The sequence below is a fragment of the Phyllostomus hastatus genome, unplaced genomic scaffold, assembly GCF_019186645.2.
Source record: "Phyllostomus hastatus isolate PE091 unplaced genomic scaffold, TTU_PhHast_1.1 phas_contig_1162, whole genome shotgun sequence".
NCBI classification, from domain to species: Eukaryota; Metazoa; Chordata; class Mammalia; order Chiroptera; family Phyllostomidae; genus Phyllostomus; species Phyllostomus hastatus.
In genome coordinates this window covers 2,584,405-2,611,552 of record NW_025333537.1, presented here as the reverse complement: position 1 = coordinate 2,611,552, position 27,148 = coordinate 2,584,405, and the positions used below count along the sequence as shown (strand labels likewise).

Below are 27,148 nucleotides of genomic sequence, written 5' to 3'. Positions count from 1 at the left end.
GTGGCTTCCCCATCAGTGCGGCACGAGGCACTGGGGGCAAGTGGCCAGCATGTGACCACAGGTCTGCTTCGATTAGTTCTGCCTCCACCCCCTCCCCCGCCCCACAGTGAGCTCTGTAGGGCAGGGCGGTGTCCACGCCCTTCCCATCCGGTCCCTTCCCCAGCACCCAGCCCGTAGACATAGGTGGCTCCTGCGTGCCTACTTGCTGGATGAAAGGATGCGAGCCTTAACTTCCTGGCAGCCTGGCTTCCCGGGCCAGCTCCTGGCTGGGACACCTGCCAGCTGCCAGGCCCATCTGGCACCATCTGTGATTGTGACAAAGCCATCCGGGCCGCACGGCAGACTCCATGCGGCCCCTCTCTCCCGCATGCAGGGTGAGGCTCCCTTCCCTGGCCAGCGTCCCCGGGTGGGACACAAGCAGGCTGGGGAGAGTCGGAGGGGCCAGTCCCTGTGGGGATGGGACCTCGGAGCCCGTGTCCAGTGCAGGCGCCCAGTGCACGGAACAGCCTGCCTCCCACAGTGTTCAGCCGCTCTCGCCAGTTTAGGAAGTTCCAGGACGCACGTCTGAGGCCTGACGGGGTCCTGGACCTACCCATCAGCCAAACTCAGAGATGGCCCACCTGGCCAGGTGCCGTCACACACTCCGGCAGGTGACATCCGCTAGCCGCCAGGACGGAGGCAGGCCGATGGCGTCAGTGCAGTCGGGAGCAGGGAGACCAGTGTTCCTCTGCCGCCGGGCTCCACCCAGCCGTCTCGAGGCCCTCGCGGGTCGTCGGTGCATTACAATTGTCTTCGTTTTAATAATTATTTTTCCCTAGTTATAAACTTTACCTCTGGACAGAGAGCTTGTAATTACAAGCCACAATGTCATAGGAGGAGGCTTTAGATTTTAGGTGGGCGTGTCTCACACTGGAGGCTACCAATGTAATTTGGGGACCCTGCAGTACATTTTCCTTGGGGGGGGCGGGGGGTAGGGACGCTCGGTGTGCGAAGCCCTCCTGGGTGCCCCGGCTAGGTCCCAACTGCTACAAAAGGGTCTGTCGGGCTCTCAATGCCTCTGTCCCAAATCCCTGGGTTTCAAGGCCAGTGTCCTGCTCTGACCTTCAGGTGCCCCCAGGCCAGGGGGCGGGGCAGCGAGAGCCCCCAGAGGGGAAGAGCCACCCATGGTGGAGTTGGGAATGCGGGCAGATGGGTTTTCTGCTGAGTGCAAAGCTGGGTGTGTTTAACAGAACGAGACACACCGTGTGTCCCGTGTGCCCCGCAATCCGACCCTCACTCCCGGCGAAGGGCTGGGCGTGTCCAGGTGAAGCTGCAGGGTTTGCAGAACCCTGAACGGTCTGGGTTCTTCGCCACAGGCACCTCTGCCACCTTCGCACGTGACTCCCTGGAACGTGGACTGAGGGGTCACGGCTGCCTCTGGGAGGAAGGGGAGAGGGCGGGAGCGTGGACGGCCCAGAGGTGACCTGAGCTGTATCTGAAGTGTGTGACTTCTCACAACAGAACTGGACGCGAACGTGACAGAGTGCCAACCGCCCTAACTCTGGTTGGGCAGCGGGACTCGGGGCGCCACGTCGCCCCTCGTGTCTTCTCCCCACCTGGCGCCTGCCGCCTCCCACCCTGAGCTACGGAGGCACGGGGTCGGGAAGCGCGCTTTTGGGTAAAAAGCAGGACAAAGCCACCAGGGGCTGAAGTACAAATTTAATAAAGCCTTTGATCGCGTTTAGTCCATAAGTTATCTGTGAAAACAAAACCCCCGTGACTTTTTAGAGCCATCAAGAGCCGTCGGGTGTCGAGGAACACCAGCTGTGGAAGTACAGATTTAGTGTTTTAAATAGTGCAATGTTTCCAGCTGCTTAAGAGAAGAAATTAAATGAAATCACAAACTACCCCTCCTCGTCAAAAAAACAAAACCAAGGTGGATGTTGGTGCTTTGAAACCAGCCCCCCAGTCCCACACGCGGCTCCCGGGCACCGGGACTTGGGACGGACCACATCTCTGTGCGCAGGCCGGCGGTTACAAGGCCCCGCGTACACACGCAGACCTGCATGGCCCGTGCACACGTATGCACAAGAGACCTCGGAGGAACTGAGTGTTTATAGAGAGCAGCAAATCTCAGAATCAGAGGTTGCTAACAAATCTTAAATAGTAAATTCCTGTCTGTCTTTAAATTCCTTGCTGTCTTGTCATGAAAATAGAAACAGTCCGTTCTCCTGAAGCCAGGGGCGCTCCCGCAGCCAGGCTCGGGCGAGGATGGACCCTGGCACCCAGCACACGCCCTCTGACACGGGCCACAGGCGCGGGAAGGCTCCTCCTGCTGGAAGGCGCTCTGCTGCTGGGGAGAGGCCGCTCCTTGGGGCAGAGGGGGGACCGGGTGCCCCTGGCTGCTCCCTGGCTCAGGCTCTGCGGTGGGAGGCTGATGGGTGTGATGAGCGGGGCGGGGTTGGGGTGTCAACGCAGACTGACCACACGGCCTCTGCCTCAATGCCCTGGAGCTAGAGTCAAGTTCTCGTGGTGAAGATGAAGGATGAGGGCAGGCGAGCACAATGAGTTGAGGGGGAAAATGAAGAAAAATTTTAAAAAAACCACCACAACAAAGAAAACCAACCCAGAGGGCCGTGAGTTTCCTGAGCCTCGTGAGCTGAGTCAGTGCAAAGGGCTCCCGGGGCCCCTGTGCTGAGGAAGGGCGCTGCGAGGCCAAGGCTCTCGGGATTGTACGGTCGAGGGCGAAGGGGCGGTGCCTTCGGCTAACGTTGGTTCCTTCCCAGGTAACAGGCGGCAAACAGCAGGAGGAAGGCGGCCGCACCTCGAGAATCAGCAGGCTTCAGGAGTAGCCAGCGCTTTCTAGAAGCGCAGCTGCTCTGCACGGGCCAATGGGTTCCCCTGGCACACCCCGGATGCCAGCGTGAGGGCGCAGAGTGAGCCAGGGGAGGCTGCCGGCAGCCCGGCCTGCCGAGCGCTCGGGTCTCCGAGGTGAGAGCTGGGGAGGGGCTGCCACGTGGCTTCCCAGCGGGAGCCACCCAGACTTCCTGTGCTCCTGGCCTCCCCCGCCAGCGCCTCGGCCTCTCTGGGGAGCGGGTGCACTTGGCTGTCTGGAGAGAGCTGCTGGGGGTGGGACGGAGGAGGCAGAGGCTGTGCTGGGTGCATAGAGGCTGGGCAAGGCCTTACCTGAGTAGTTTTCAGAGAGGGAAGGAGAGTGTCTTACGCAAACTAGGCTCCGTGCCCTCAGGCCCGTCACGGACACCTCCCCGAGCCTGGGAGTGCCTGGGCCTGGCCCACGCACGGCTCACTCGGGAGGTCGAGGAGAGAGAGACTCAAGAGAAGACCCGACTACCAAAAGACGGGCCCCTCGAAGTCACAGGCCGGGCTCCAGGCCGCCGGGGTGCGGGAGGGAAGGACCCACGCTGGCGGAACCCGGAGGTGTATTTCCGACGCCCCTTCCCGTCAGTGGAGAACGCTGTGCGGAGTCGACGTGTGCATCCAAAGTTCTGGGGCCACAGGGGCGTCTCATGGCTATAGAGAGGGTCTGGGGGCCTCTGTTACCCACACCCCCGGGGGAGGCCGGGGTCCTCGAGGGCCGGCGGCCGGGGCCGGGAGCTAGGACAGCTCGAAGCCCGTGTTCATGCTGATGGCGTAGCGCAGCTTCTCGCGGAGCACGCTCTTCTTGCTGTAGTTGGGCAGCTTGAGCAGGTTGAAGCAGGTGGAGGAGGTGGGCAGACGGCCCCCAGGCTCCCGCTTGCGGATGGTGAAGAAGCCCCGCAGGACACTGCCCAGGGTGTCCCCGGTGTCCTGCAAGCACACACCGCGCCCGGGTTGGGAGATGCCTGGCGTGGGAGCCTGGGCCGCTGCCCACCGGGAGGCCTGGGGAGAGGCCCTGGCCAGCGCCCCGCCTTGGCACACCTGGGTCTGTGGGTGCGCATGCCACTGCCCAGGCCGGCCCCCAAACTGAGGACAAGCCCCGACCCTCGGGCCCTGCACGGGGAATCCTGTGTCACGTACACACTAGGAACTGGGGCCTTCCAGGTAGCCACCAATTATCGAGTAACCAGCTTTCAGAGTCAGAGTACCGTAAAAACATGTTTGGTCTCAAAACGTTTCCGAGTGCAGCCTGACATTCCCTCAGACCTTGCCGGTGCGGTGGCCCGTGGCAGACTGCTTTGGGCAGCATTCCTAGAGCGAGTGCCCCAGGGACCTGGACCCCTGGCTGCAGCCTCCTGAAACACAGGGACACTCACTGGCCACCAGGCTTTTAGGTGTGGGGGAGGGCGACAGTTTTAACAGGGCCGACCGCTGTTCGGGCGCCAGCCCCACCGAGCACGCCAGCCCCACAGCGCTCGCCCTTCCTTCATGGACCAGGACCGGAGCGGCTGCCCAGACGTGCACCCACAGGCGGAGGTCTGGCACTCGGGCCGATGCCTGCTCAGTGCCCAGGCCCACGTCCTCACCCCTGCCTTCCATGCTGCCCCTGACCGGGAGGCCTGGCCAGACCAGCAGCTACTCGAACGCCCGCAGCCACTCCTCCCTGAGGGAGTGACGAGAGAGGGACAGAGAGCTGAGCAGGCAGCCCTCCCGGCCAGCCGGCCGGCCGCCACTGACCTGTGGGGCTCTCTCCCCTGGCTCTGCGGAGCTCAGCAGCCTACCCTGGGGGGTGGGCCCAGCAGAAACCCTCCCCCCCACACCCTCCCCCAGCCCCAGCAGTGGTACCTGGTCGTCCGACACTTCGACACAGCGAATGGAGAACGGAGGCTTGAGGTAGGCGAAGCCCAGGAGCGGGGGCCTGGAGCAGCTGGTCACAAACTGCAACGCAAGGCGGGGTCAGGGGGCAGCGGGGCTCTCGGGCCCTGCCGTTGGCTGTGCGCTCTCCTTTCTCCAGACTCAGAGTCACTAACTGCTGCCTGGCCAGCAGGAGGGTCACAGAGGCACACTCGGCCCAGAAACGGGGACACACCTGACACCTCTCTGCAGGGCTGCGCACGGGGGCTAAAGCACGTGAATGCCACACCAGCAGACGTGACTAGTCATCTGTGGGCGTCTGGAGGAGAACGTGCGGCCAAAGAGTCCAGGAACGGCGCCAACTCCCACTGGGGGAGTGGCCTCCAGGGGGACTGTCATGCAGGTGGCAGGAATCCCTGCTGACCGACACCTTCCTCTGAGACGCCAGCCACTAGGGCCCCAGAAAGGAGACGTGGGGAGAAGCTAAGGTGAGGGACAGAGGGCTGGGCCCAGAGCTGGGGTGCAGGGAGCCCTGGTGCCGGTCATCCCACTTTGCACCGGCTTCTGCTCAGCCTCTCAGCCCTGCGGGCGGATGCGCACAAGCGCGCACCGGGGCCCCGGCCTGCTGGTTTACAGAGCGGTCTCCGCGAGCTTGGCTCCTGGGGGCCTCTCTCACCAACTGACCTGCTCTCAGCACGCCGACCAAAACCAGGCCTCGGGTCAGTGAGGCAGGAGGCAGGCCGGCCACCAGGCACAGTCAGCCACACTTCCCCGCCCCAGTCCCGGAACTCCTCGCGTCCTCCCGATGGCAGCGCCTGTGCCACCTCCCCGCGTGTGCTGCTGGCTCGAGCCCGGGCAGAGGCGTCTGACCGACCTAGACGCCCGAGTGATAACTCACACAGGGGAGTCCTAACGAGCCACTCGCGTCCTTTGGCATCAGCCAAAACTGCTCTCCCTTCTCTCTGTAGGACACAGGGACCTGCTACTCACAGCAAGCTTGCTTCAGAATCCTGTGGCGAGTTCAGCGCGTGAGTCTTAAAACGAACGCGGCCATTTAAACAGTGTTATAACTGGGTGTGCGATCCTGAGACCGTCCAAAGGCAGTGTGTGTGTCACTCTTCAGAACCAGATTTTTACGAAAGGGATCGACAAGACAGACTGCTGTCCTAACGCGTTTTCTCTCCCACCACAAAACCCGTAGATCGGCTCCCATTTAGAGAGCGCCGCTGGTGTCCGCACCGCCGAGCGCTCCGTGAACCCAGTCTCCTCCCCTCACCCCACGATGCTGTGTGGGTCGGGCTGTTTGAGGAGGAGGAGACAGACCTGGAAGCATCTGCACATCTCAGTTCAGGCGCTCAGGCCTGCTGCCTGCCCCAAGCTGGGGCCGGCAGGAGGGAGGGACACTCTGTCCCCCGGGACAGGAGGGCTAGCGGAGGGCCCAGGAAGCCCTCGGATATGCCATCGTCACATTTAAAGAAAGCACAGTCACACCCACTCCCTTACGACAGGGACTGCAGGTTTGGGGGCAGGCTCTCCAAAGATGCCCGCCCACTGCATGGGGCAGGACTGCACGGTCAGGAGACACCGGCTTTCCTCTTTCTAGGCGAGGCAGAGACAGTTGTGCCCACAAGAGACACTACTGGAAAAACAAGTCGATTCTCTTGAGACTCAACTTTGGGACTTATGTCCACGTGCCACCCCGAATCCCCTGAGATCTGTAGGGACAACCAGAGCATGTCTGCTTCTGTGGACTGAGGTCATGGCCTCCCGTAGGGGAATGACCTCTGCTTGGGATGACAAACCAAGGAGAAAGAAACCCCATTGCTATTTCAACTGGTGATGGTTCTGTCCATGAGGTCATGTGAGACCAGTCCAGAAACCTAGGTGTTGGCCAAAGAAAAATATTTCAAGGCACTTAAATTTACCCCAGAATACGGCAAAATGTTGATGATAAAACAGCGTGCAGAAGAGCAGATGGTCAAGTGATCTGATTCCACTGTTATAAAAACAAACACATACACAACACACACAGACAGGCGTGCCGTCCGGTGTCCTGCGAACACTTTGCTGGTGTCAGTACCAAACACAGCACGGTGGGCACTGGGGGAACATTTCGACTTTAAAGACACCAGCCCAGGGGTCCTGGCCAATGTATCTGCCAAAGATACACTAATATCCGCCTACTTGATTGTGTGTGTTTGATCAGGACACTGCACGTGGAACTGATGTTCACACTCTTGAGAAAAAGGGCAGCACACAGAGGTGGTCCCTCGTGGGTAGAAACGGAGATTCTTTAAGTCCTACACATTAGAAACAGAGATTGTCTGTCTGTCTCTATTTCCTTAAGGTAGTACACACTGTTTACCTCTTCAACAACAGGAAGGAGAGGAGGAGGCATCAGCGAGGCCAGCACCAGCGGAGGGGCCGAGCGAGTGCTGAGCCCCACGCGCCCGAGCCCTCTGCTTTCCACCTGACCCACCATCTAGGTCTGCCCACGGGACAGGGCACATCGTCACATTGACGATACGAGGTCCTCTCGATAATGTAATTTTTCCAGTGTAAATTATTACATCGCTCGCCTTCCAGATTCGTAAGGCTGTCTGTGCATGCACGAACGCATGTGTAGGTAACACATACAGTACCTTCAGAAACATGGCTCGCTCGCTGGGCGTGAAGTCGGAGGCCAGAATGTCCCAAAGCCAGATGATGACCCTGTGACTTCCATGGAAACCACCATAGTACACTGTGTGCTTCCTGAAAACAATCCAGACCGCGGGGTCAGCCACTCACAGACACAGACGAGCACTGAACTCAGACAAGCAGCACTACTAACTGCTCAGTTCCCTTACGGCTGGGAGTTCACGCCTTATGTCCCCGGAAGCTACATGGACAGGGAGTTCAAGAGCTGGCTGTGCTGTTCCCAACAGAAGGTCCTGCAATACTATTTCCTAGACCTTTAGAAAGCCCCTCGGTCCTCAAGAGCTGCTTCCACTTCAGTCTCTAGGCAGACAAATGGTTGAACTTTTATTCCTAAGCACCTCGCCCCAGGATCAGCAAGGAGTGCATTTAGAGATAGGCTCCCAAAATGACTTTCCAAAAGGAACCCGGCAAGGTAGCAGCTTGCTCTGAAGGCAGCCTATGAATTTCACCCTTGCCCCCTCACTCACTCCTTACTTTAAATCTTCCAGATCAATCTCAGCATTGTCACCGGAGATGAGACGCTGTAGCTCAGGGGTTGAGAACATCCGGATCCACTCGGGTTTGATAATAGAACGGAATCCGCTAATGAGGGCAGCTGTCTGGTTTTTGATTTGCGTGTGCATTCGAAAATGCGCCATCAGATGGATGTAGCTAATTCTGTTGCCAAGAAAAGAAAACAATGGAAATTAGCGGGACAGGGCAGGCTGTTCCCAGCGGGCTGGAAGATGAGTTCAGACATTTCTGAACCATTCTGCAAAACACAAACAGTACCGGAACATTTTACCATAACAACACAAATGACCATGATGAGAGCTCTCCTGAACAGTGGTACACTGTGTGCTGCCGTGGAGGCGGCAAACCTTCAAGGTCGTTACCTCATTCGCTCTTCAAAAACAAAAAACACAGTGGGTCGTACATCAGGACAACACCCCCACGTGTCAAGAATCAAAGCGGGACGATCTCCAGGTAAGGAGAGGGCCCTTCTTGGTACAAATGGTATTTTTTGGACTTGTATTTAATTTCATCCTTTTGGGCATATAAAGGGGGATGCCAAAAAACCCCCAAAATTTATTTTTATAAAAAAACTGTGCATTTATTCTTACACATTTGAACTTCAGTCAGCTTCCAGGGCTCCCCATTCGAGGCAGTGCACTTATTGGGGTGTTCTCTCCACTGCTCAAAGCAGTTCTCGAACTTGTCGATTTTAACACCTTTTAGTGCTTCTGCTGTTTTTTGTTTCGCCTCTTCCACATCAGCGAAACGTTTCCCTTTGAGGACTTTTTTCGTCAGGGGAAACCAAAAAATGTCGCTCGGGGTAAGACTGGGTGAATACGGAGGGGGCACAGGGTTCATGCTGTTTTTGGTCAAAAACTGCTGAACACTCAGTGTGGTGTGGGCAGGTGTACTCGTAAATCATAAAGTAGGCAAATACGTTGAAAAAGTCTTCAAAAAAACCTCACTGAAGTCGAAAGCAGCCTCTCACAACAATGCCAGCTGGTACACTGACACTGATGGGTTCCTAGAACACTCACCTAGCAGGAAAGCCTGTACTACAAGGGGGGCGGCCCCCATTCTAGAAGATAATTCTGTATTTTGGGGGGTATCCCCTTGTATAACAAAATATAATTCAGTCCCCCAAAAAGCCTTAAAGCCAAGAAAAAGTGCTTCATGTGAAACTTCAATCGAAACTAGCTAATCTGGACCAAGCGTCTAGGCCGCGAGCAGGAAGTCCGGGTGGAGTGCAGCTGGGTTACGCTGAGCCCCAGCTGGGGAGTCGGAGCGCTGGTGACGGCTCCAGGCAGCCGGTCTTCTGGGCCTGTGCTGTGAACACGACGGTCGCACCTACAACTGCACACTGCAGCACCGTTCTCTGGAACAGGCTGAGTACATTCCAACAGGCGTGCCAGCATCGCTGGTTTCTTGGCGAACCATCCAACTCTCAGAGACGAAAGACCCTGAGCCTAGTCCAGGTGCAGCTCCTGCCATTCTGAGTCAGTACAGTCCCGATAAATCAGCTGCACCCACGGCACTCAGATCTGAGTCACTGACCTTGAAAACATCCTTCTTTTAAAAAATTGTCCAGCAGCAAACCTGCCTATTAAAACAACCCAATATGACTTTTTCTATTATGGTTACTCCTTTCTCACATTCCCTGAAGCCAGTTACTAATACTGTCCCAATTTACCAAAAGAACTCAAGGGACTGTCCCGTTTAACACCTAGGAAGTGCAAGATCAAACATCGCCCCAAAGGAGGGAGAAACTGGCACTGCCAGGCCTTAAAGACAGCCCGCAGAGCTGGACACCCTTGCTCTCACGCTGAGGCTCCATGCTGGGACCGTGTCAGAGTTTCTACACAGCAGGCTCCCCGGCAGGGCAAGGACCCCACTCAACACGGGCCGCACCGACCCGTTCCCCTCCGCTGTCACACGCACGGCTCCTACCATCACCCGTGCCGTCACGTCTGGCAAACAGGCCAGAGTGAGGGTAGCTGGCTGTGTGTGGCGGGTCACGTGTTTGATGGTGGCGACAACCGGCACTCTCATTCCTTAGGGCCCTCCTCGGAGCCAGACTTCCTGGGAGGTGTTTCTCGCGCATCATCTCACGGGAAGCCCTCTGGAGGGCTGGCAGGAGGCCGCGTGGCTGGCAGAACAGGACCCACTGGCCCTGCCGCCTCCAGTCAGCCCCTCCCAAGCAGCTCTCTGCTCTCTCGGCTGCCCAACGACGCCCCAGGGCCAGGAGTCAAACTGGTCTACTTGGATCCCGACGAGAACTGCAGCCCTGCACTACGCATTCGCCTTTTCTGACCGTGCAGTCTGAACAAAAGCTCCCGAGCTGGCAGACCGACTGAACCGCCTGACCTGAGAGAGAAAGGATGCTCAGGGGCCCTGGGCTGCCGTGCGCATCTGGTCCCAGCGTCTCGCCGGTGGGACTGAGCTTTCACTTGTCACTGGAGAAAGGATCTGACACCCAGAGTACAGATCAGATGCTCGGCTGAGCCTGGCGGCGGGAGAAGGCTGACCGAGGAGAGGGCCGACACCTACTCCTCGGGCCAGGTCCCACTGTTCTAATTAGGTGAGAACAGAGCCGGAGGAGGCAGCGCACGGAAGGGTTTTGCTTCTGGGTACCAAAGAGGCTGACATGTATGGTAGATTCCTAAGAGCCTATTATCTCTGACAACAGCTGCTGGGCCTCAGAATCTCCCCACATCTAAGGGACCTGCCTGCTGCATCTGAACCCATTACTGTGCTTTCTCAAGAACAGTGTTTGATACAACTGCCACCTGCTGCCATTCTAAAGGGATCCACCCCTCCGTGGTGTCTCTCGGCCTTGGGGCCCCCTGGGATCAGGACGGCACGCCTGCACGGCTCAGAACCCGCCCGTCCACATCTGGAGCCACCATTAGGTCCCTGGGATCACTGCGGCCTGGCTGCCTCTGACCTTAGAAGTGCTACTGCAAAAAATAAATTGTCAATTCTTATTTTGCAAATCGAATTTAATGCAATTTTGGCCTATGAACTGTAACCAGTAAATTCCATTATGATATTTATGGCCTCTTTCTCCTTCAATCTATCTTAATAAATTCTCAAAGTAAGCCCGGAGAGCCAGAATGAAGTCTTTTCAAGTGCTGACCTTAAAAATCAAATCGCTATACTCACTTATTTTCATTTGTAACAGGAATGGTCTTCCCCCCAGGAACCAGTTCATGGCAGACGAGCTGGGGGAGAAGAGGGGGGACGATTACTTGGGAGAACTCTAAAGGGGGGAGAAAGCTCCCTGCAGACGAGAGGGCCGACACCCACGATCCCGGCAGGGTGAAGACGGGGCACGTGTGCCCACAGTCACTTTCATAGAAGCCTGGGCTTGAGCACGAGCAAGCCGGCCCTGCGCGGTCAGCATGAGAGGCTCCTTCCCGTCTGATCCTTGTTCAAACGTGTATGTTAAGGCTCTGGGATGGTGTGGGGGGGAGGGTGTTCGCATTCAGGAGCACAGTAGGATGACTAAGTAAATGTTGGTGCGCTCACGCCCTGGAATCCTGCGCAGCTGTTAAGAAATGTGATGAAAATGTGTACTATTGGAGAGGTGGGGGAGGAGGGGCCGTGTGCATGGCATTGTTTTACTTTCGTAAAAAAAACAAACAAACTGATGAGCGCGCCCAGGGAGAAAAATCTGGAAGGACACAGCCAAGGTAACAGTGGCACTGTCCGGGCACCACCAGCATTACAGGTGGTTTTCATTTTCATCTTTACGCTCATGTTATGACTAATATTTCATTAGAAGTTTGCATCAATTTTACAGTTAGGAGGGAAAATGAAGGATGTCAGGAGGAAGACTCAAAATCTGATTAAAGACTTGGAAACTCTGCGGAATCAGCTGCTTTCCTCATCTTCAAGAACTTCTGTGGGTCACCTAAAAAACTCAAAGAGTGCATTCATTGTTTCAAAGCTAATTTTAATAGAATTCTGTGACTGTAACTCTCAAGACGCAGAGACCTTGAAAAACAGCGACCCCTAGTGTCACTGCTGTGTGCATGGTGGGGCACGCCAGAAGACTTGAAAGCTAAAAGGGCTCTTAGGAGTTGCCCAGCCTGGTGTTTCCCATAAAGGGTTCCCAGGAACACCCTGTCTGTGAGCTGTGACCTTCAGACTCGTTCTCTGCGAGGGGTTCTGTGACCAATGCGCTGGGAAAGCCGAGGCTACATAACGACACTAGGCTTCTTGGAGCCCTCAGGCCAGCGTGCGTGGTGGCTCTTCGGCAGGATGGCAGGGCACGCAGGCATTTACAGAGCATCCGGCGACACTGGCCCATCAAGGGCTCACATTCGGCCAACAGTGCTTCTCTGAGGTAAGGGAACTGTGGCTTGGGGAGACCAAGTGACCTCTCTGGGGCGACAGGCAGGGCTCCGGGAGGCCAGCCCTGCACTGCAAGCTCATGACGCCGTCTCTCTAGAGCAGCCCTTAGGCCTGTGCACACGGACCCTGTGCAGGTGTCCACTGGGGCCCAAGGGGAAGGGCCAAAGGGCACATGTGAGAAGAGCTAAAAGGGAAACCTCGGGGAGCAACAGCTCTGCCACCCCGCTTCCAAGGGTCTTTTCTTTCTGCTCTGCTCTTCGTGACCAGTTGGAACAGACAGGATTCTGTTGGGGGCACTTCTGCTCAGTGACTTCCTCCCCCTTTCTAAGTCCCAGTCCTCCCTGTGTGACCGCTGGTCCTCACCATGGGAACGGAGAGCAGTGTTACTAACAGGGAGGTGCGGCTCCCATCAGGAATGACCCAGAGTGCGACCTCGGTAGAGCGAGGGGTCTCGGCAGAGCGAGGGCCGGGCAGGCAGCGGCCAAGTCAGCTGGGGCGGGAGGAGGAATGCCCTCCCTCCCGGCAAGGTGGGACAAGGGGGAGGGGTGGGCACGAGAGGCAGAGGGAAGAGAGGCCGCACAGACGGGCCCGCCGTCTGTGGACCCGCAGGGGACGGCACCGGAGCAGGGCAGGCCTCAGGAGGCCCGCGGAGGGAGAAAGAGGAGCCCAGACAGAGGCCGACCCACCTGACCCATGACGTCCTCGTCGTAGGACAGTGTCAGGCCCAGGTCAGCGATGTCCCCATCGTAGCGCTAATGCAAGAGAGAGGGGAGTGTCAGGATCCAGGAGGGCCCAGTCCTTGAGGAACTGAACACTCCTGCCCACCGAGTCTGCGTGCACACCAACTGCCGTGGCTGCTGTGTGGCCTGAAGCCAAGGCAAAGGCCACACTGACCACCTCGAGGAAGGACGCCACGGGCGTCAGTCCTGACAGGCAACTCCCAGAGGGCACGTGGGGGCCTGCGGGGGCCGCAAAGTGGGTGTCTTCCCCATGGCAGGAAACCTCCTGCTGCCATACCACACCCTGCGGGGTTCACCTCTGTGTCTTCCTGCCAGCGCCCCACCAAGTGCCCCCGACGCCTTTCCACACTGACCTTAATGGAGGTGAGGTTCTTATAGAACTCGGAGTCCAGGGAAGGCAGCTCGTCCACGGAGCTGTAGAAGACGCTGTGGTGGTGCCCGAGCAGCTGGCTCAGGAAGAAGGACGCGAAGGGCACGTCCACCACAATTCCCTGGGGGAGAGGGGACAGAGGCTCGCCACTGCCGTCTGCCCGGCTTCTGTCTCCGTGACCACGCAGGGCCAGCCCAGGCTCCAGTGGGCGCCAGGAGCATCCCGGGCACTTCCTGTATTTTCAACCTGGATGATACCGCCCCATCACGTATCAAGCACACCGAGTAACTCCTGGGGACATGAGGGCATGGTGGGTAAGGGCACAGCCTTTCGAGCTACGTGGCTCAGGGATCAAACCCCAGCTCTGCTGCTGCCTGGCCATGGGGCCTTGGGTTTTCCCTCTGTAAATGGGTAATAGTGCAGCCACTGTAAGAATGAAAGGGACGGGGCGTGGGGAGCAGAGACGACAGGCTCTCACCCAGAGGCAGAGCGGGGGAAGCCCAGGAGGGGAAGATACCCCAGCTAGACCTGTGGAGCACAAGGCCTCCCGCAGGAGGTCCACGGGCACGAACACGGACCTGGGGTCACAGCACAGTGTGAGAGGGGAGGGGGAGGGATGAGGCCGGAGAGGCAGGCAGGCCGGATCAGAAAGGGCCTCCTAAGCCTCCGGGAGTCTGGATTCTGTCCAGAGGGCAGCAGGGAGTGCTGGGAGGGCTCTCGGCAGAGAGGTGCCGCATTTGTAGGATGCCCGGAAAACCGCCCGCAGAGCGTACCAGGGCAGCGGCTGAGAGGGTGGAGAGAGGTGTGTGCACTGGGGAGACTCTGAGGGGACAGTCAGTGAGACTGCATCGTGGCCTGTCACAGCGGAGCAGGAGGGCTGTGTGAGCCCCCGAGTGCTGCTCCCCACTCGGGGCCCAGCATGCCCTAGTTTCGTTCATCTGCACTATCATCATTCCTGTTGCTCTGGAGCCCACAGTGAAGGCCACGGAGACTGGCCACTGACAGGCTCCTGTGGCAGCTCCACTCCCTCCGAGGAGCAGGACTCGCAGGGCTCGGGGTCAAGGGCCGCCGGAGGGAGAGCTGCAGCTCAGCTCTGGGTGGAGGGGCCCAGGCCTCAGCAGGGGCTGTGGAAGCCCACACCACCTGACCCCGTGGCACTCAGAAGACGAAGTCCAGAAACCCTTCCAGGGATGGCAGCTCCACTCCCCCGAGGGCCAGGTAACAGGCAACACAGGTGTTTTACCTGTATTCCCTCATTCGCCACCTACGGTAACCCAATAATGCATTTTCTATTCACTGCACTTCACGGTGAGAACGGCAACGTAAAGAAACGCGCAGTCCTGCGGCCAGTGAGGGAGACCAGGCTCGACCAGCCGCTCACTGTGGGCTACCTCCCACCTCCACGCTCCAGTCTGCAGGCACTTCCCAGGTACCTCCGGCCTACTTTGAAGCTCTCGCTCAAATAACAAAAGATTTTTTAAACAAATGTAACAACTGTCAAACACCATAAAACGCGGCTCACCTAGAGCCGTGGAGCCCTGGCCCTGGCACACCACTCCCGACCCCTCAGGGAGGCGGATGGCTGGCCAGGGAGACTCAGGCTGGCCTGGGCCCAAGTCTGGGTACCACTAGCCAGCAAGGAGACTCTGGACAAGTGGCTCTGAAGCCCCCGTCCTCTCTCCGTGTAGAAACAGGACAGCTGCCGCCAAGCCACAGGAGCGCTGAGGGGACTGAATGAGATGACAGACGGAAAGCGTTTCCGCACAGCGATCTCGTGCCCGCCCCCCTTCCTCGGCCCTGCCCCAGGGAAAGGCAGTTCACCCGGTGGGCCGGCCACACAAACGCACACAAGCCCACGGTACTGCTCACGTCTTTCTCCCTTTCCATTTCAGTGCCCCTGCCCGCGCCTACCTCATACACGGCCTTGCCCAGCATCTTGCCCACAAACTCGAAGAGCTGCAGGTAATTCTCATGAATGTAAGATGTGGGCGAGGGGTAGAGCCTCTCGTCCCCATTGGTTGTCTGCGAGGCAAAGGGAAGGACAGAGGCAGAGAGGTTAAAGGCCTTGGAACGAGCAAACCCAGTCCTTCGCTTTCATTCGTCCCCTCAAATCTGGCTGCTGTCAACCTGCTCTCGCTCCCCTTAAATACCTTGAACAGGTTGAGTGCCGGGTCAAACACCCTCTTGATGATCTCTTCCAAGAACTCCTTAAAAACGCCGTCTTGGTCGATCCCCGCCTCGTCCACCCCGAGGTCGTTGACGAACTTCACGCGGATCACACCCTTCATGGCGTGCTGGGAGAGCTGCCGGAGCTGTTCATAGCCGTCCTGCCGGGCAGAACGACAGCCGTTAGCACCTGAGGCCCGCCGTCCGGCTCAGGGCGCCCTCTGCACGTGCACCACACGTGTGAGCCAGGATGCACGGGTGCAGAAGAGCAGTCCTCACCTGCTCTGAAGTGACAGGGTGGTAAAAAGAAAGTCCGCTCGTGGGGACTCGACTTTCCCACTCTTTGGCGAGGGGAGGCTGCCCGCGAGAGGACGCAGGACGGTGAGATAGGAAATTGGACGAGTCATGATAAGCTCTTGTCATCAGACGGGATGAAACCGGGACAAGACCCCACCCTCTCTATTTTAATGCTGAGAGTTATCTTTCAGCTCACGGTAAAGATCAATCAATCAATCACACTTACAGGCTGCTAGAAGATGAAAACTAAAAATACCCTCCACCCTCAACTCCTGGTACCTTTCCCCAGATCAGGAAAGGCCTTGTGACTCACACTGAGGAATTTCAATCATATCCCAAGGGCAATGGGGAGTTAAAGCAGCATTTATGCAAGGAGCAGCAGGGCTGGCCTCTCTTAGAAGGCTCTCTCTGGTGGCAGCAGAGCAGATGGATGGGGGGACAGGCAGAAAGGAGGGAGACAGGGTACAGGAGTGACGCTGGGCCTGGACGAGGGCAGGAACAGGGGAGAAGCCTCAGTGCACCTCCGGCTCACGTCCAGCTGTGTCAGCACGTGCAGCCATTCAGCAACCCCCCGCAGAACCCTTGACACAACTCCAGAGTTCTGCTAAACCATCTCCTTGAGTTTGTCTCTGGACTACAGTCTGCTGAGGTCTTCCTGGCTCCTGAGTCTGTCTCTGACGTACGGACTTCCTGCATGTGCAGGCCGATATGTAGCTGCTTAGGTCTTCACATCAGTGATCAGAAAACACAGCATCCAAACGGGACAGGAGCCAGGGAGGAGTCCTTCTGCCCAACACGAAGCCCGTTCACCAGGGTGAAACCTACGTCTTCCGACACTGTCGTGTAAGCAGCAAATCAACCACAACATCCTCCTGAGGCCACTCTGAGGCGTTTCCCCCTCAGCCCCAACCGCGGTGCTCTCAGGTGTTTTGTTGACACAAGAGCCACCATCTCCAAGCCTCCACCCATCGGCCACTCTGGCCCCTTGTCACAAAGCAAATGAGGCCAGCCTGGCAAGACCTGTTTTGGGGAACCCTTGATGGCTTCCTGCTGATCACACTTCTCTTGTGCTCGCCTGGAGACCCACAGGACTGTCCTACTGTGGCTCCCGGTCTTATTCAGGGCTAGGCTCCAAGGCTAGTGAGTGTGCAAAGAAGCACCTCTGAACTCCCCTAAGTCACCTGAAGGCACAGGAACACGATTTTGACTGCAGTCCTGAAAACTACCTCTGTGCACATGAAGTCTGACTACCATCAAGTTAGATGGAAAGAAGGGAAAAACAGGAAGTCACCATGCAGCTGCTGCAGCATTTGCACTGTTCTGCCTAAATTTAAAATAACCATTCTGGCACGGAACTGGGGACCAGTGGAGAATACAAACATGCCCTGCTTGCCTGCAGGATCTTCTCCACCTGCTTTACAATGACGCCATCCTGACCTTTACACACACCGGCAGGGTGCTCGGGCTACGCAGATTCAACGACAAGGTGCTCGTGAAAGCACTCAGCACGCGGACGAGCATGTGGTGGGGCCCAAGGAACGTTTGCTGGACTCAAATTTCCATCAGACCCATAGCAGCCTCCTCCTTGGAAAGTCGTGAAGAGGAATTGGCCACCTGCCTCCTCTGACACACTTCCCGTTGCGCCGCACTGAGTGGTTGGAACAGTGGTTGTGGCACGAGGATTAGAACTTGCCCCGTGGGAAGGTAAGCGGGAGTGAGGATCCTCTTCCCTGCTGCCTCTCAAGGAGCGGACGCAGAGCCCTGACCTGGGGGCGGGAGAGCTGGTTTGGTCCTTCCAGGCCCGACGTCCGAGCGACCCTGATGGACAATCTGAGCTTCTCTGGCCTGCGTTCTGCCACTGACGGGGGAGGGGAAGGGGCTGGGCAAGAGTGTGTCTCTGGCTCCCCCCAGTTCTGACACGCTGACGTTCCAGGCCCAGTCCACCCTCTGGGAGGGGATGCCTTCCCGCAGGACTAACGCCTGGACCCCTTACACAGAAGCACCGCCTTCAACACAAACCGGAGAGAAGGAAGCAGGAAAAAAGCCTCGGATGTCATGACTCTAACATCAGCTTTTGGATGCCCCCTTGTGTCCAAATCAAGCAAAGGCCACTGGGCTCCTGTTCTAATAAACCACTAGGTCGTACCACCAATAACTGAATAAACGACCCTCTTCCTCTCCTAATTCAACAGGAACACCACCGGTCAGCTTCATGACAAGGTACTTCTAATGGGATGGAAAGAGGAAAAGACTTTGCTGAAAGCCTGAGACAGACACCACTCCTCTGGTGTCCCTGCGTGATGTGTTTCAGAAAGTGGGCTCGGTAACCAGGACGTCAAGCGACTTTCCTACAAGCAATGACACATGAGAAGGGGGTTGGGAACTCTGTCACTCTCAGGTGACGTCCGAGTCTCTACCAACCCAGACTTCCTGAGGGTGCTGGTCACACTGGGGGGGGGGGGTGTATGATGGGTGGTAGGACCGAGAAGTTTTAAGAGACAGGCAGGTGGCATCTGAAGAAAATGCTGGGGAAGAGTTTCTGTAACGCAATTGGGCTTTTTCCTCTTTGGTCAAAGCTGAGGTTGTGAACTGGTGGCCCACAGGCTGAATTCGGTTGGAAGACAAGTGTTATCTGACTTTCTGGTACTTTATAAAATTCTTTGGTTCCCAACGTAGAAAATCTGGGGATTTTACACAAATCCCCGAATTTTGGTCCTGTCTGAAACAATGAGAGCATCACGGAGCCCCAATCTCTGGTCCTCAGCTGGAGCTGAGGGTTTCGGGGGGCACATGTTGTCACCTGCCCGCTTCCTGCCGCTCCCCAGCACTGGGGCTGGACGCCTGTTGTCACCCATCAGCTCGTTTGTGAGGATGCTTCTCTCAGGCAGCCTCTGGCCTAGACCGAGGGCTGTGTTTCAAGGAAACCAGGGAGAGCAGTGGAAGGGAAGACTATTCTATTTGTTTAGCACGCACACAGAATGCTCTGGCGCTGAGCCAGCTTTATGCATCCCTGTGGCCCGCAGGGTGCCTGTGGGCGCCTGCGTTTCTGGTCGCTGCTTTTAACAATGTCAAGCGTCTCATCTGTTTATCCCGTCTCTTCTGCCTCCCTTTCCCCAGCAGACCTCGGTGTCCGTCTCCAGTGGCCAGGGGAACTCAGGCAAGCTCTGCGGGAAAGACCCTGCAAGGGGGAAAATGAAAGCACGCGGGGTGGGAAGGCTGCAGCCGTGGCCATCTGCTGGACATCTGGCCACCAGCTGTCCTGGGATCCCACGACAGCCCGACACTGCCCAGCCTTCGTATGAGGAACCGAGGCTGGAGTGTGACGAAAGGTCTAAGGAGCAGGTGTGGGCGAATGAATCAGGCCAAGCGTCCCTGGGCACGGGTCCTTGGGGCTCGGTCACGAATCCCCCCGCCGGCAGGACCGGCATGCGCAGGCAGAGCCCTGGGCTCCGGAGGGTGTGGCACGCACAAGGCAGACCGGTGCACACACTTACTGTGACAACGCTCCAGCCAGGGTTTTGTTCCAACGAGATCATTATAACAATTTTCTGACGCACAGAAGTAAAGTGTTTTGAGGACAGGCGCCTATTCCTAATTCACACGAAGCTGCCACAGAGCGGTAACACAGGACACTGGCTTTGGCTACGGTGGGCCCTCCCTTGCATCTCATGACTTTATGTCTACAGGGAACTTCTAGCTCTGTGATATGCACTTCCCAGTATGGCTCAGTCAACCTAACTCCCACACTCCGGCCTCCACAGCCACAGCTGGGGTCTGGGCAGTGCCGGCCGGGACAAACGGAGTTTGCAGAGACGTGAGAACGTCTGCACAATGCACTTCCTGTTCTCCTTCCAGAGAGGGGTGTTTGACACGCTAACCTGGGGCCCTCCCGTGAAAAGGGGAAGAAATATTGCACTGTGGCCCCAGCACCGAGGACGTGCTTAATCAAGCAGCTCTCGGCGCACAAACAGGACCAACGGCCACCACCCTGCCCCCAGAGCCTTGATTTCAGTGTCGCTGGATCAGGGGGTGACAAGAACAGTCCAGAGGCAACAGACTGACCACTGACGCTCCTCCATGTCCCAGAGCACAGTGCTATGGGGGCTTCTCACCTCCAACATCCGGGACCGCCGGATAGTGATGTGCGTGACGTGCGGGGAGGCGGAGCTGGTTTCCACGAGCCCCAGCTTCTCCTTCTCCTTGGTGACCATGTTTCGGAACAGGAGCACCCTCTGCAGCGAACAAAGGGAAGACCGGAAACAGGGTCACGCCGAGGCCTCCCCGGAGCACACTGCACACACCTAACGGAGCACGAGTCCCGTGAGGTGCACCGGAACAGGGCGCTTCCCTGTGGGCTGCAGGCAGAAGGGCCCTGGGGAACAGAAAGGGGTCCCCAAACACGACTGGGAATGGGAGCGACAGCGGAACTCGTGGTGAGGAAGAAAGGCTCCAGGAAGAGAGACCCGGCTGCAGCTCGGGTCCAGTTAGGAAGAGTCGAGCGGAAACCATCCTCCTGTCCAGTGAGTAGTCCGCCATGACAATCTGGCAGCGAGACAAGCGACAGAGGTGGCTTTACACAGCCATGCCTGCTTTAAAGGAAATCAATGTTATAAACGTAAAAAACAGAAACACTTCAAAGGTAATTTTTTTCACTGTCAGAATCCTTTAAAAACGATCCTACAGAATAAAGGTTCCCGACCTTTTATCTGCCTCCTCTGTGCCCGCAAGCACGCCCTGGTCCCACTGGTGATATTTCTCAATGTCACTTGAAAAGCACCTGTCCCTCCCTTCTCCAGGTCCCACGTCCCTTTGGCCAGCACTAACCCTCTGCCCCGACCTGGTTCTGAGAGTCGCTGCTGTGAGAGCGTTCGAACAATGACGGGGAGGGCCTTGTGTTCCCAGTGGGGGAAGAGGGAGAGCTTATGAGACATGGACGAAAAGACTCAGTGGCGGTCTTAAGCAGAATTCCCAAAAGGGAAAAAACCCGGTGAGGACTGGGATACAGCCCGGGCTCACTGGCCACACACGTGACTCTGAGAGGCGCCCCAGCAGCTCAGCATTCCTTCCCACGCTGCCAGGCCACGAGCAGTCCTTACGGCCCCATGCAGTTAACCACTTAACTGTTCAGGTGCATTTATGTGCTAAGGAATGAATAGCTGTATTGTAAAAATACACATATACTGAAACAGAAGATCTTTTAATTTCACTTTTAAAAGCCAGCTTAGCAAGCATGACATCATTGAAAAGTGCTGAAACTGTGATCTTGACCTAGTACCTCACATAGAGTGCAACAGACTTCACTATGTTCCCCCCAAAACTCACAATGTCCTGTGACAACCAGGCACCCCAGCACATGGTCTGAGAGCCACAGACAGCGCAGAGACCGGGGCTGTACGGTACAGGGACACCACAGCCCAGGGCTGACTTCCCGGACACACGGGCCCTGGCTACAGCGCTGCGTGTAAAGTCAGACTACGAACCGCGCTAGGCCCAGGAGACGAAGGCTGAAAACCACTTCAACGCAGAGGAGTAGTCGGGGCAGGCTGCTAACCCCTGACAACAGGAGGCTCAGAAGGCGAATCTCAGGGGAGGCGATTCCACCCTGAGCGGCCACAGGGGAGAAGCTACAGAGAAGCCGGCCAGCTGAAGGCGCGGAGGGGCGCCCCACCCCTGGGCAGGGCCGGCAGCAGGAGGGCCGCCTCCCACAGCTGCGCGCTCCCTCTCGGGGCGAGGGCAGGGAGACTGCTGACAGGCTCTCTCGCAGAGCACACGCGTGGTGTCATCTCCACGCGGTCCCTCACCTCTTAGAGGCTCTGCTGGCAAGCGCGATGAGAATTTAAACAGGAATGTCCACTTGTGAACCACTGCTGGAGGGCAAAGAATGACTAACATTCAGTGCTACCATCAAGGTCAAAACCATGTCAGAGAGCCGTGAGGAGGAAGTGTCTCTGAAAAGCGAGATTTAATTTGTAAAAACGTGACTTGTCCAATGGCCTCGAGGAGTCACGAACACCTCCCGTGCAACCTGCCCAAGGCTGACCTTGCCAGCACTTCCCAGACCTGCTCTTGCCACGTTCCTACCTTGGGGAAGGCTCCCCCAGGTCCCCAGACCAGACACGGGAGCATCATCTGAGTTACTCCTTCCCTTCCCCTCCGAATGTCGCCGTTGTCCACGGCCCGCGGCGCTGCCTCCTGACTTTATCGTCTTCCTGTTGCTGTGGCCCCACCGAGTCCAGGCCAGACGGCCTCTAGCCAGGGCCTCCCACTACGCCCACAAGGACTTTCGGAAGCATAGCTCTCACCAGGTGCCTCCAAAGCTGAAAACTCCCCAGTGGCTTTGGAGAGAATCCAAGTTCCTGCCCTGGGCGGACAAGGCCCTTCTTACTCCAATTTCCACCGACCTCCTTAGCTTCTTCACTTCCTCCTTATATCCCCTCCCACGAGCACTGCATGCACTCACTCTCACCCGAGGCCTGTGAACACTGCCCACCGCTGCCCGTGCCCCCGAACCCCTGCTGGGCTCCCACACATCCACCCCTGCGACACACACCCCACTCTGCCGGAGCTGCCAGTTCACATCGCCTTCGACCTCTGTGCCCCATAGTTTTGTACGCGACTCAGAGTAAGACCCAGTCACGACCTGTGCTGGCTCAGTGGCTGATCTCAGCTGTTTACTTCCAGTCTCTGTGGCAGAGATGGGAACCCAGGAACCGCATGAGGGAACAGAAAGACACACAAGGAGCCCAGCTCTGAGAGTGACTCACGTTTTTGTGTGGAATGACGTGAGGGATGTACTGCAGGACCAGCTGTGCCCGTTTTCGGTCCTTGTCCAGTTCTTGGAAGAGCACACTAGGTTTGAGATCCCTTAAAAAGACACGGGTTTGGAATAAATAAAACAAAAAACCCCATTCTTGGCAAACTACGCCCTGTGGGCCAAGCCTGCGGCCCATCTTTGTAAATGAGGGTTCAAGGGAACACAGCCACACCGATCCATTACTGTCTGTGGCTGTTTCCACGCTGCAACGGCAGCGCTGAACCATGTGGGGGAACAGAAAGAGACAGTCTAGTCTGCAAAGCCTAAGACATTTACCGCCTGCCCTTTGCAGAAAAACCTTGCCAGCCCTGCTCCAGTGCCCTGACCTCAAGAGTTCCACAAGGGTTGACACGTCACTGATGAAAAAGCATGGACCTGATCTCGTGTTTAGCTGCTGCATGAGGGTTCCCCGACCCTGTCCCTGCAAAGACCTGGCTGTACTTTTTACCCCGCTGACTCTCGTTGTGAAAAGCTGCCACCTAACTAACATAACCTGTTGCTCAGTTCAGCTGAAAACTTTTCTTCTTCCAGGTGTGGATAAGAAACATTTGTTACTGGGTTGGCCAAAAAAGTTCTTTTAGATTTTCCCTACAATGGCTCTAATAGTACTTAGTTGTCTTTAACTTCACTTGAAACAATTTTGTTAGACTGTATTGTGTCAGCTGTCATATCAGCGTGCATTTACAAAAAAAAAATCAAAATTTTAGTGCAGCCCTTTTAATATTGAAGATGGAAAAAATACGTAACATTTTAGCACATTATGCTTTATTATTTTAAGAAAGGTAAAAACACAACTGAAACACACAGAAAGATTAATGCAGTATGTGGAGAAGGCTGTGTGTCAAAAGTGATTTGCAAAGTTTCTTGGTACTACTGACACTTCGGCCAAATAACTCTTTGCTGTGGGCTGTCTTATGCATTGGAAAATGTTTAGCAGCAGCCCTGGCCTCCGCCCACTGGAAGCCAACAGTCAGAGATAGCCGACATACTTGAAGTATCCAAATCAATCAAGTTACTGGTAAAAATGAAGGGGGGTCTTTTAAGGAAAAAAACCCACATGGACTTTTTGGCCAACCCAATCAATGTGGCCTCGCTGTGTTGCTCTAACGAGCTCTACTCTCTTTGGTGTACACATATTTTAACAGAAGCAACAACGGCTAGGCGATTGATCCATCCTGACAGGTGCTTCACCGCAACACCAGCTCTCCTCGCGCAGATACAGGATAAAGGAGAGCGACCAGTTCCCCTGCGCCCTGGGATGCGAGCACAGAGCACGCGGGCAGCCTGACGGAGAAGACTCTGGGCCCGTGAACCCGCCTCCCCACCCCAGCGCTCACTTGCGCAGCCAGTGGTCCTCGGAGGCGAAGCGCCGCCGACAGTCCCGCTCGTACAGCACCATCAGCCACCCGTGGACGGACTGGAACAGCTCCAAGGTCTCGCCCTTGGCGTTCTCTGGGGGCACACAAGCGAGACAGTCACACTCACGGAGCTGACCACAACTGGAGAGGAGCGGGCAGGACAGCTCCTGCCACCCAGTCCCACGAAGGTCCTCCTCTCCTCGCTCTGCCTCCCGCGTGGAGCCGACGGGACTGAAGGGCACCCTGCGCGTGCTCCGAGCGTCTGCAGGGCCCGCGCTCGTCCCACACGCAGTGGCTCCTGCTGCCTCCCGCTGGCGGGTCAACCCAGGACCCCGCTAACCTGAGCAGCTCTGTGCCGGGCCACTGGGGACACGCGGGGGGTGGGGGGGGTGGGGGGGGGTCTCGCCTGAGGTGTGGCCTGGCCCACTTTCTGTCTTCTCAGGGATAAAATCGACTCGAATCAAAAGGAGACTTGGGGCAAAGTCAGTCATCATTAATAACTCTTGACACGCACAAGCAAATCTTGAGACACACGTGGGAGAACAAGGCTTCTTTAACCACAGCCCTGTCTCAAGAAGTCACAGATGGAACAGGAAGAAATAAAACTTGTAACTAGACGAAGAAACGTGCACTTTCAGTCAACGCCGACAGACAACGAGGTGGCGAGTCAGCTGTGGCCACCTTTGCCTTACCTACGATGCCATCCCAGATCATCTTGAACACGAAGGAGTTCAGGAAGGAGGAGATGGTGACCAGCTCTTCCAGTTTGAATGAGATCTGTTCTTCATAAACTTCAATGTCATCAAGGATCCTGCATCAAACAGGAAGTTATTCACACTGCCCACTGAGAAGAGGGACAGAACGAGGCCTACGCTCCTGGAAAGACAGAGCAAGGTTAAGAAACGGGCTCTGTCCTTCAGAGACACTTACTGTGGAATTTACAGGTAAGGCAGCAAGAGTCCAGGCTGGGCTCCCGAAGGACGGGGGCGGGGGGCAGGGGGCGTGGGCAGAGGGAGCAGGACTCGCCGTGGGTTGCTGCTGTGGCCGGTGACGGACACACAGGGCTCACTGCACTATATTCTCTCTGCTTTCAGTTGACGTGAACTGTCCCGAGTGAAGAGTTCCAAGCACAGCTATGGCAAACAGTAAGCTCCACTCTATCTGTTTTCTTACTCAGAAGGGTCTGACTGTGACACTTCCTCAACTCGTGCCTGAAGTCCTGCCCGAATATCAAGGAGTCTGAGAGTCGGTGCCTCCGAGGAAAGCTGGGACTCTCTCTGCGTCTACAGCAGGTGCCGGAGGCACTGAGTAGGTACCTGAGGGGCACTCACGAGTGAATGAGTAAAACAACGTCTGGAAGAATGGATGAATAAATGAACTCTTTAAGATACATCTCCATCTGAAAAGACCCAACGCGGCTCCATCCACCTTAGGGTCTGCCTCACTCTTGGGTCACCCCCAACCCAGCGACTCAGGGCACCTGTGCCAGCAGCGGCGGAGCACCGCCCTGCCCCTGCCACTCCTGCCTCCGCGCTCGCCGGGCCCTGTGCCCTCCGCGGTTCCTGCCCAACCTGCCAGCTACGAGGCCCTGATGCCCTCCGGCCAGCGTCTTCTGGCCTGAACATAACTGCCTGAGGTCGGTTCTATCTTACGACTCTTCCCCAACCTCTTGGGGAGAAGGGGAATTAAGAGAACACCAAGCACGGAAGTAGACATGTAAGCCTAAGGAACAAAGGAACTGAATGGGACCAACACTTGTTAATCCCTCACCGTCAGCCGCTGTACAAGGACCTGACAGTCCTTTCCTCATTTGCTCCCCGCCACACTGGAGATGCTGTCTCCACTCCACTGATGCGGGAGCCGAGGCCCAGAGAGGCGTGGCCTCCTGCCCCCTGCCCAGGGTATCTCGGTCTTGCACCTGGGCTCCCTGGCTCAGAAATTTTCTAGCAAACCATCTGGCACAGGCAGTAAATGGCGGAAGTAACCTGGACCCAGATCCAGGAAACCCCAAAGCCCACCTTCGGTGGTACAGACCCGGCTCCCCTGAAAGGATGGCAACAGCAGCTGAGCCCCTATTACGCGCCCCCCACTTGGTCAATGTTTCCTCATCTACTTCTTCTAAAACGTTCCTTACAAAAGCAAGTGGTGGGCGCTGCTGCCCGAACGCTGGCAGTTACTGCAACGGCAGCTGCTCCCTCCCTGACACCGCGCTGTGGCTCCCCCACAGTCCAGGAAAGGAATCCAGGACCACGCGGTCCACCTACGTGATGAGGTGCCGGGAGCAGTCACAGAACAGCATCAGCATGGCCAAGAGCTGCTTCGACTCTTCGGTGTCGTTGCTGAGGCATTCCAGGAAGAGCTTTAACCCTCCGTGGGGCCCCAGCTCGCAGATGAACGCCCACAGCTTGGGCAGCAGGTCATCAAGGTAGGTGAGACCTGGAAGAGGCCGGAGAAACCCAAGCTGCAGGCGGGGGCTCCGTCTGGTCCATCATCTCCCTGTCGGTCAGGGAGACAAAAGACACCTGGCAGCGAACCTTACTGTGCACGACAGAAAGCAGGTGCAATCTCTAAGGAAATCACTGTCACCGTGAGAATAACAACAGCTAATGTTTGATGGGTGCTTCCTATATGTCAGATACCATTCCAAGTACCAGGCTGGCTGACAAGTTCGCTTGGTCCGCTCCTCAGGATGGCTCTAGCAGCGCTCAGCTGTCTTTACCGTCGTTCGAAACAATTTGTTGGACTGTGCTGTGACAGCTGTCACATCAGCGTGCATTAAAAAAAAACTGATCAAAATTGGTGAATTTTTGTGTAGCCATTTCAATATTGAAGATGGAAGAGTATAAGCGACATGTTTAGCATATCATGCTTTATAATTTCCAGGAAGAAAAAAAATGCAGCTGAAACGCACAAAAAGATTTGTGCAGTGCATGGAGAAGGTGCCGTGACTGAAGGCGCATGTCAGAAGTGGTTTGCGAAGTTTCGTGCTGGAGGTCTCTCGCTGGATGATGCTCCACGGTCGGGTGGACAAGTTGAAGGTGACGGCGATCAAATCGAGACATTAATTGAGAACAATCAGCGTTCTACCACATGGGAGAGAGCCAACATACTCAAAATATCCACGTCAATCAAGGTATTGGTG

General features: G+C 56.6%; 1 protein-coding gene across 5 annotated transcripts in view; it reads right to left on the bottom strand.

Moving 5' to 3' along the window:
- Positions 1 to 1,678: 1,678 nt before the first annotated feature.
- Positions 1,679 to 27,148, bottom strand: part of UBE3B (ubiquitin protein ligase E3B) — a 44,046-nt gene continuing 18,576 nt past the window's right edge. For all 5 annotated transcript variants that reach the window (XM_045842243.1, XM_045842260.1, XM_045842252.1 and 2 more), the window contains 14 exons: positions 26,271 to 26,442; positions 24,699 to 24,817; positions 23,986 to 24,100; positions 22,599 to 22,698; positions 19,947 to 20,066; positions 15,522 to 15,698; positions 15,283 to 15,393; positions 13,355 to 13,492; positions 12,948 to 13,013; positions 11,068 to 11,126; positions 7,885 to 8,067; positions 7,353 to 7,464; positions 4,702 to 4,794; positions 1,679 to 3,786 (listed from right to left, as the gene is read on the bottom strand). In XM_045842243.1, the coding sequence (XP_045698199.1) occupies positions 3,595 to 3,786; positions 4,702 to 4,794; positions 7,353 to 7,464; positions 7,885 to 8,067; positions 11,068 to 11,126; positions 12,948 to 13,013; positions 13,355 to 13,492; positions 15,283 to 15,393; positions 15,522 to 15,698; positions 19,947 to 20,066; positions 22,599 to 22,698; positions 23,986 to 24,100; positions 24,699 to 24,817; positions 26,271 to 26,442 (1,757 nt within the window). In that variant the 3' untranslated portion in view covers positions 1,679 to 3,594. The remainder of the gene's footprint in view (positions 3,787 to 4,701; positions 4,795 to 7,352; positions 7,465 to 7,884; positions 8,068 to 11,067; positions 11,127 to 12,947; positions 13,014 to 13,354; positions 13,493 to 15,282; positions 15,394 to 15,521; positions 15,699 to 19,946; positions 20,067 to 22,598; positions 22,699 to 23,985; positions 24,101 to 24,698; positions 24,818 to 26,270; positions 26,443 to 27,148) is intronic.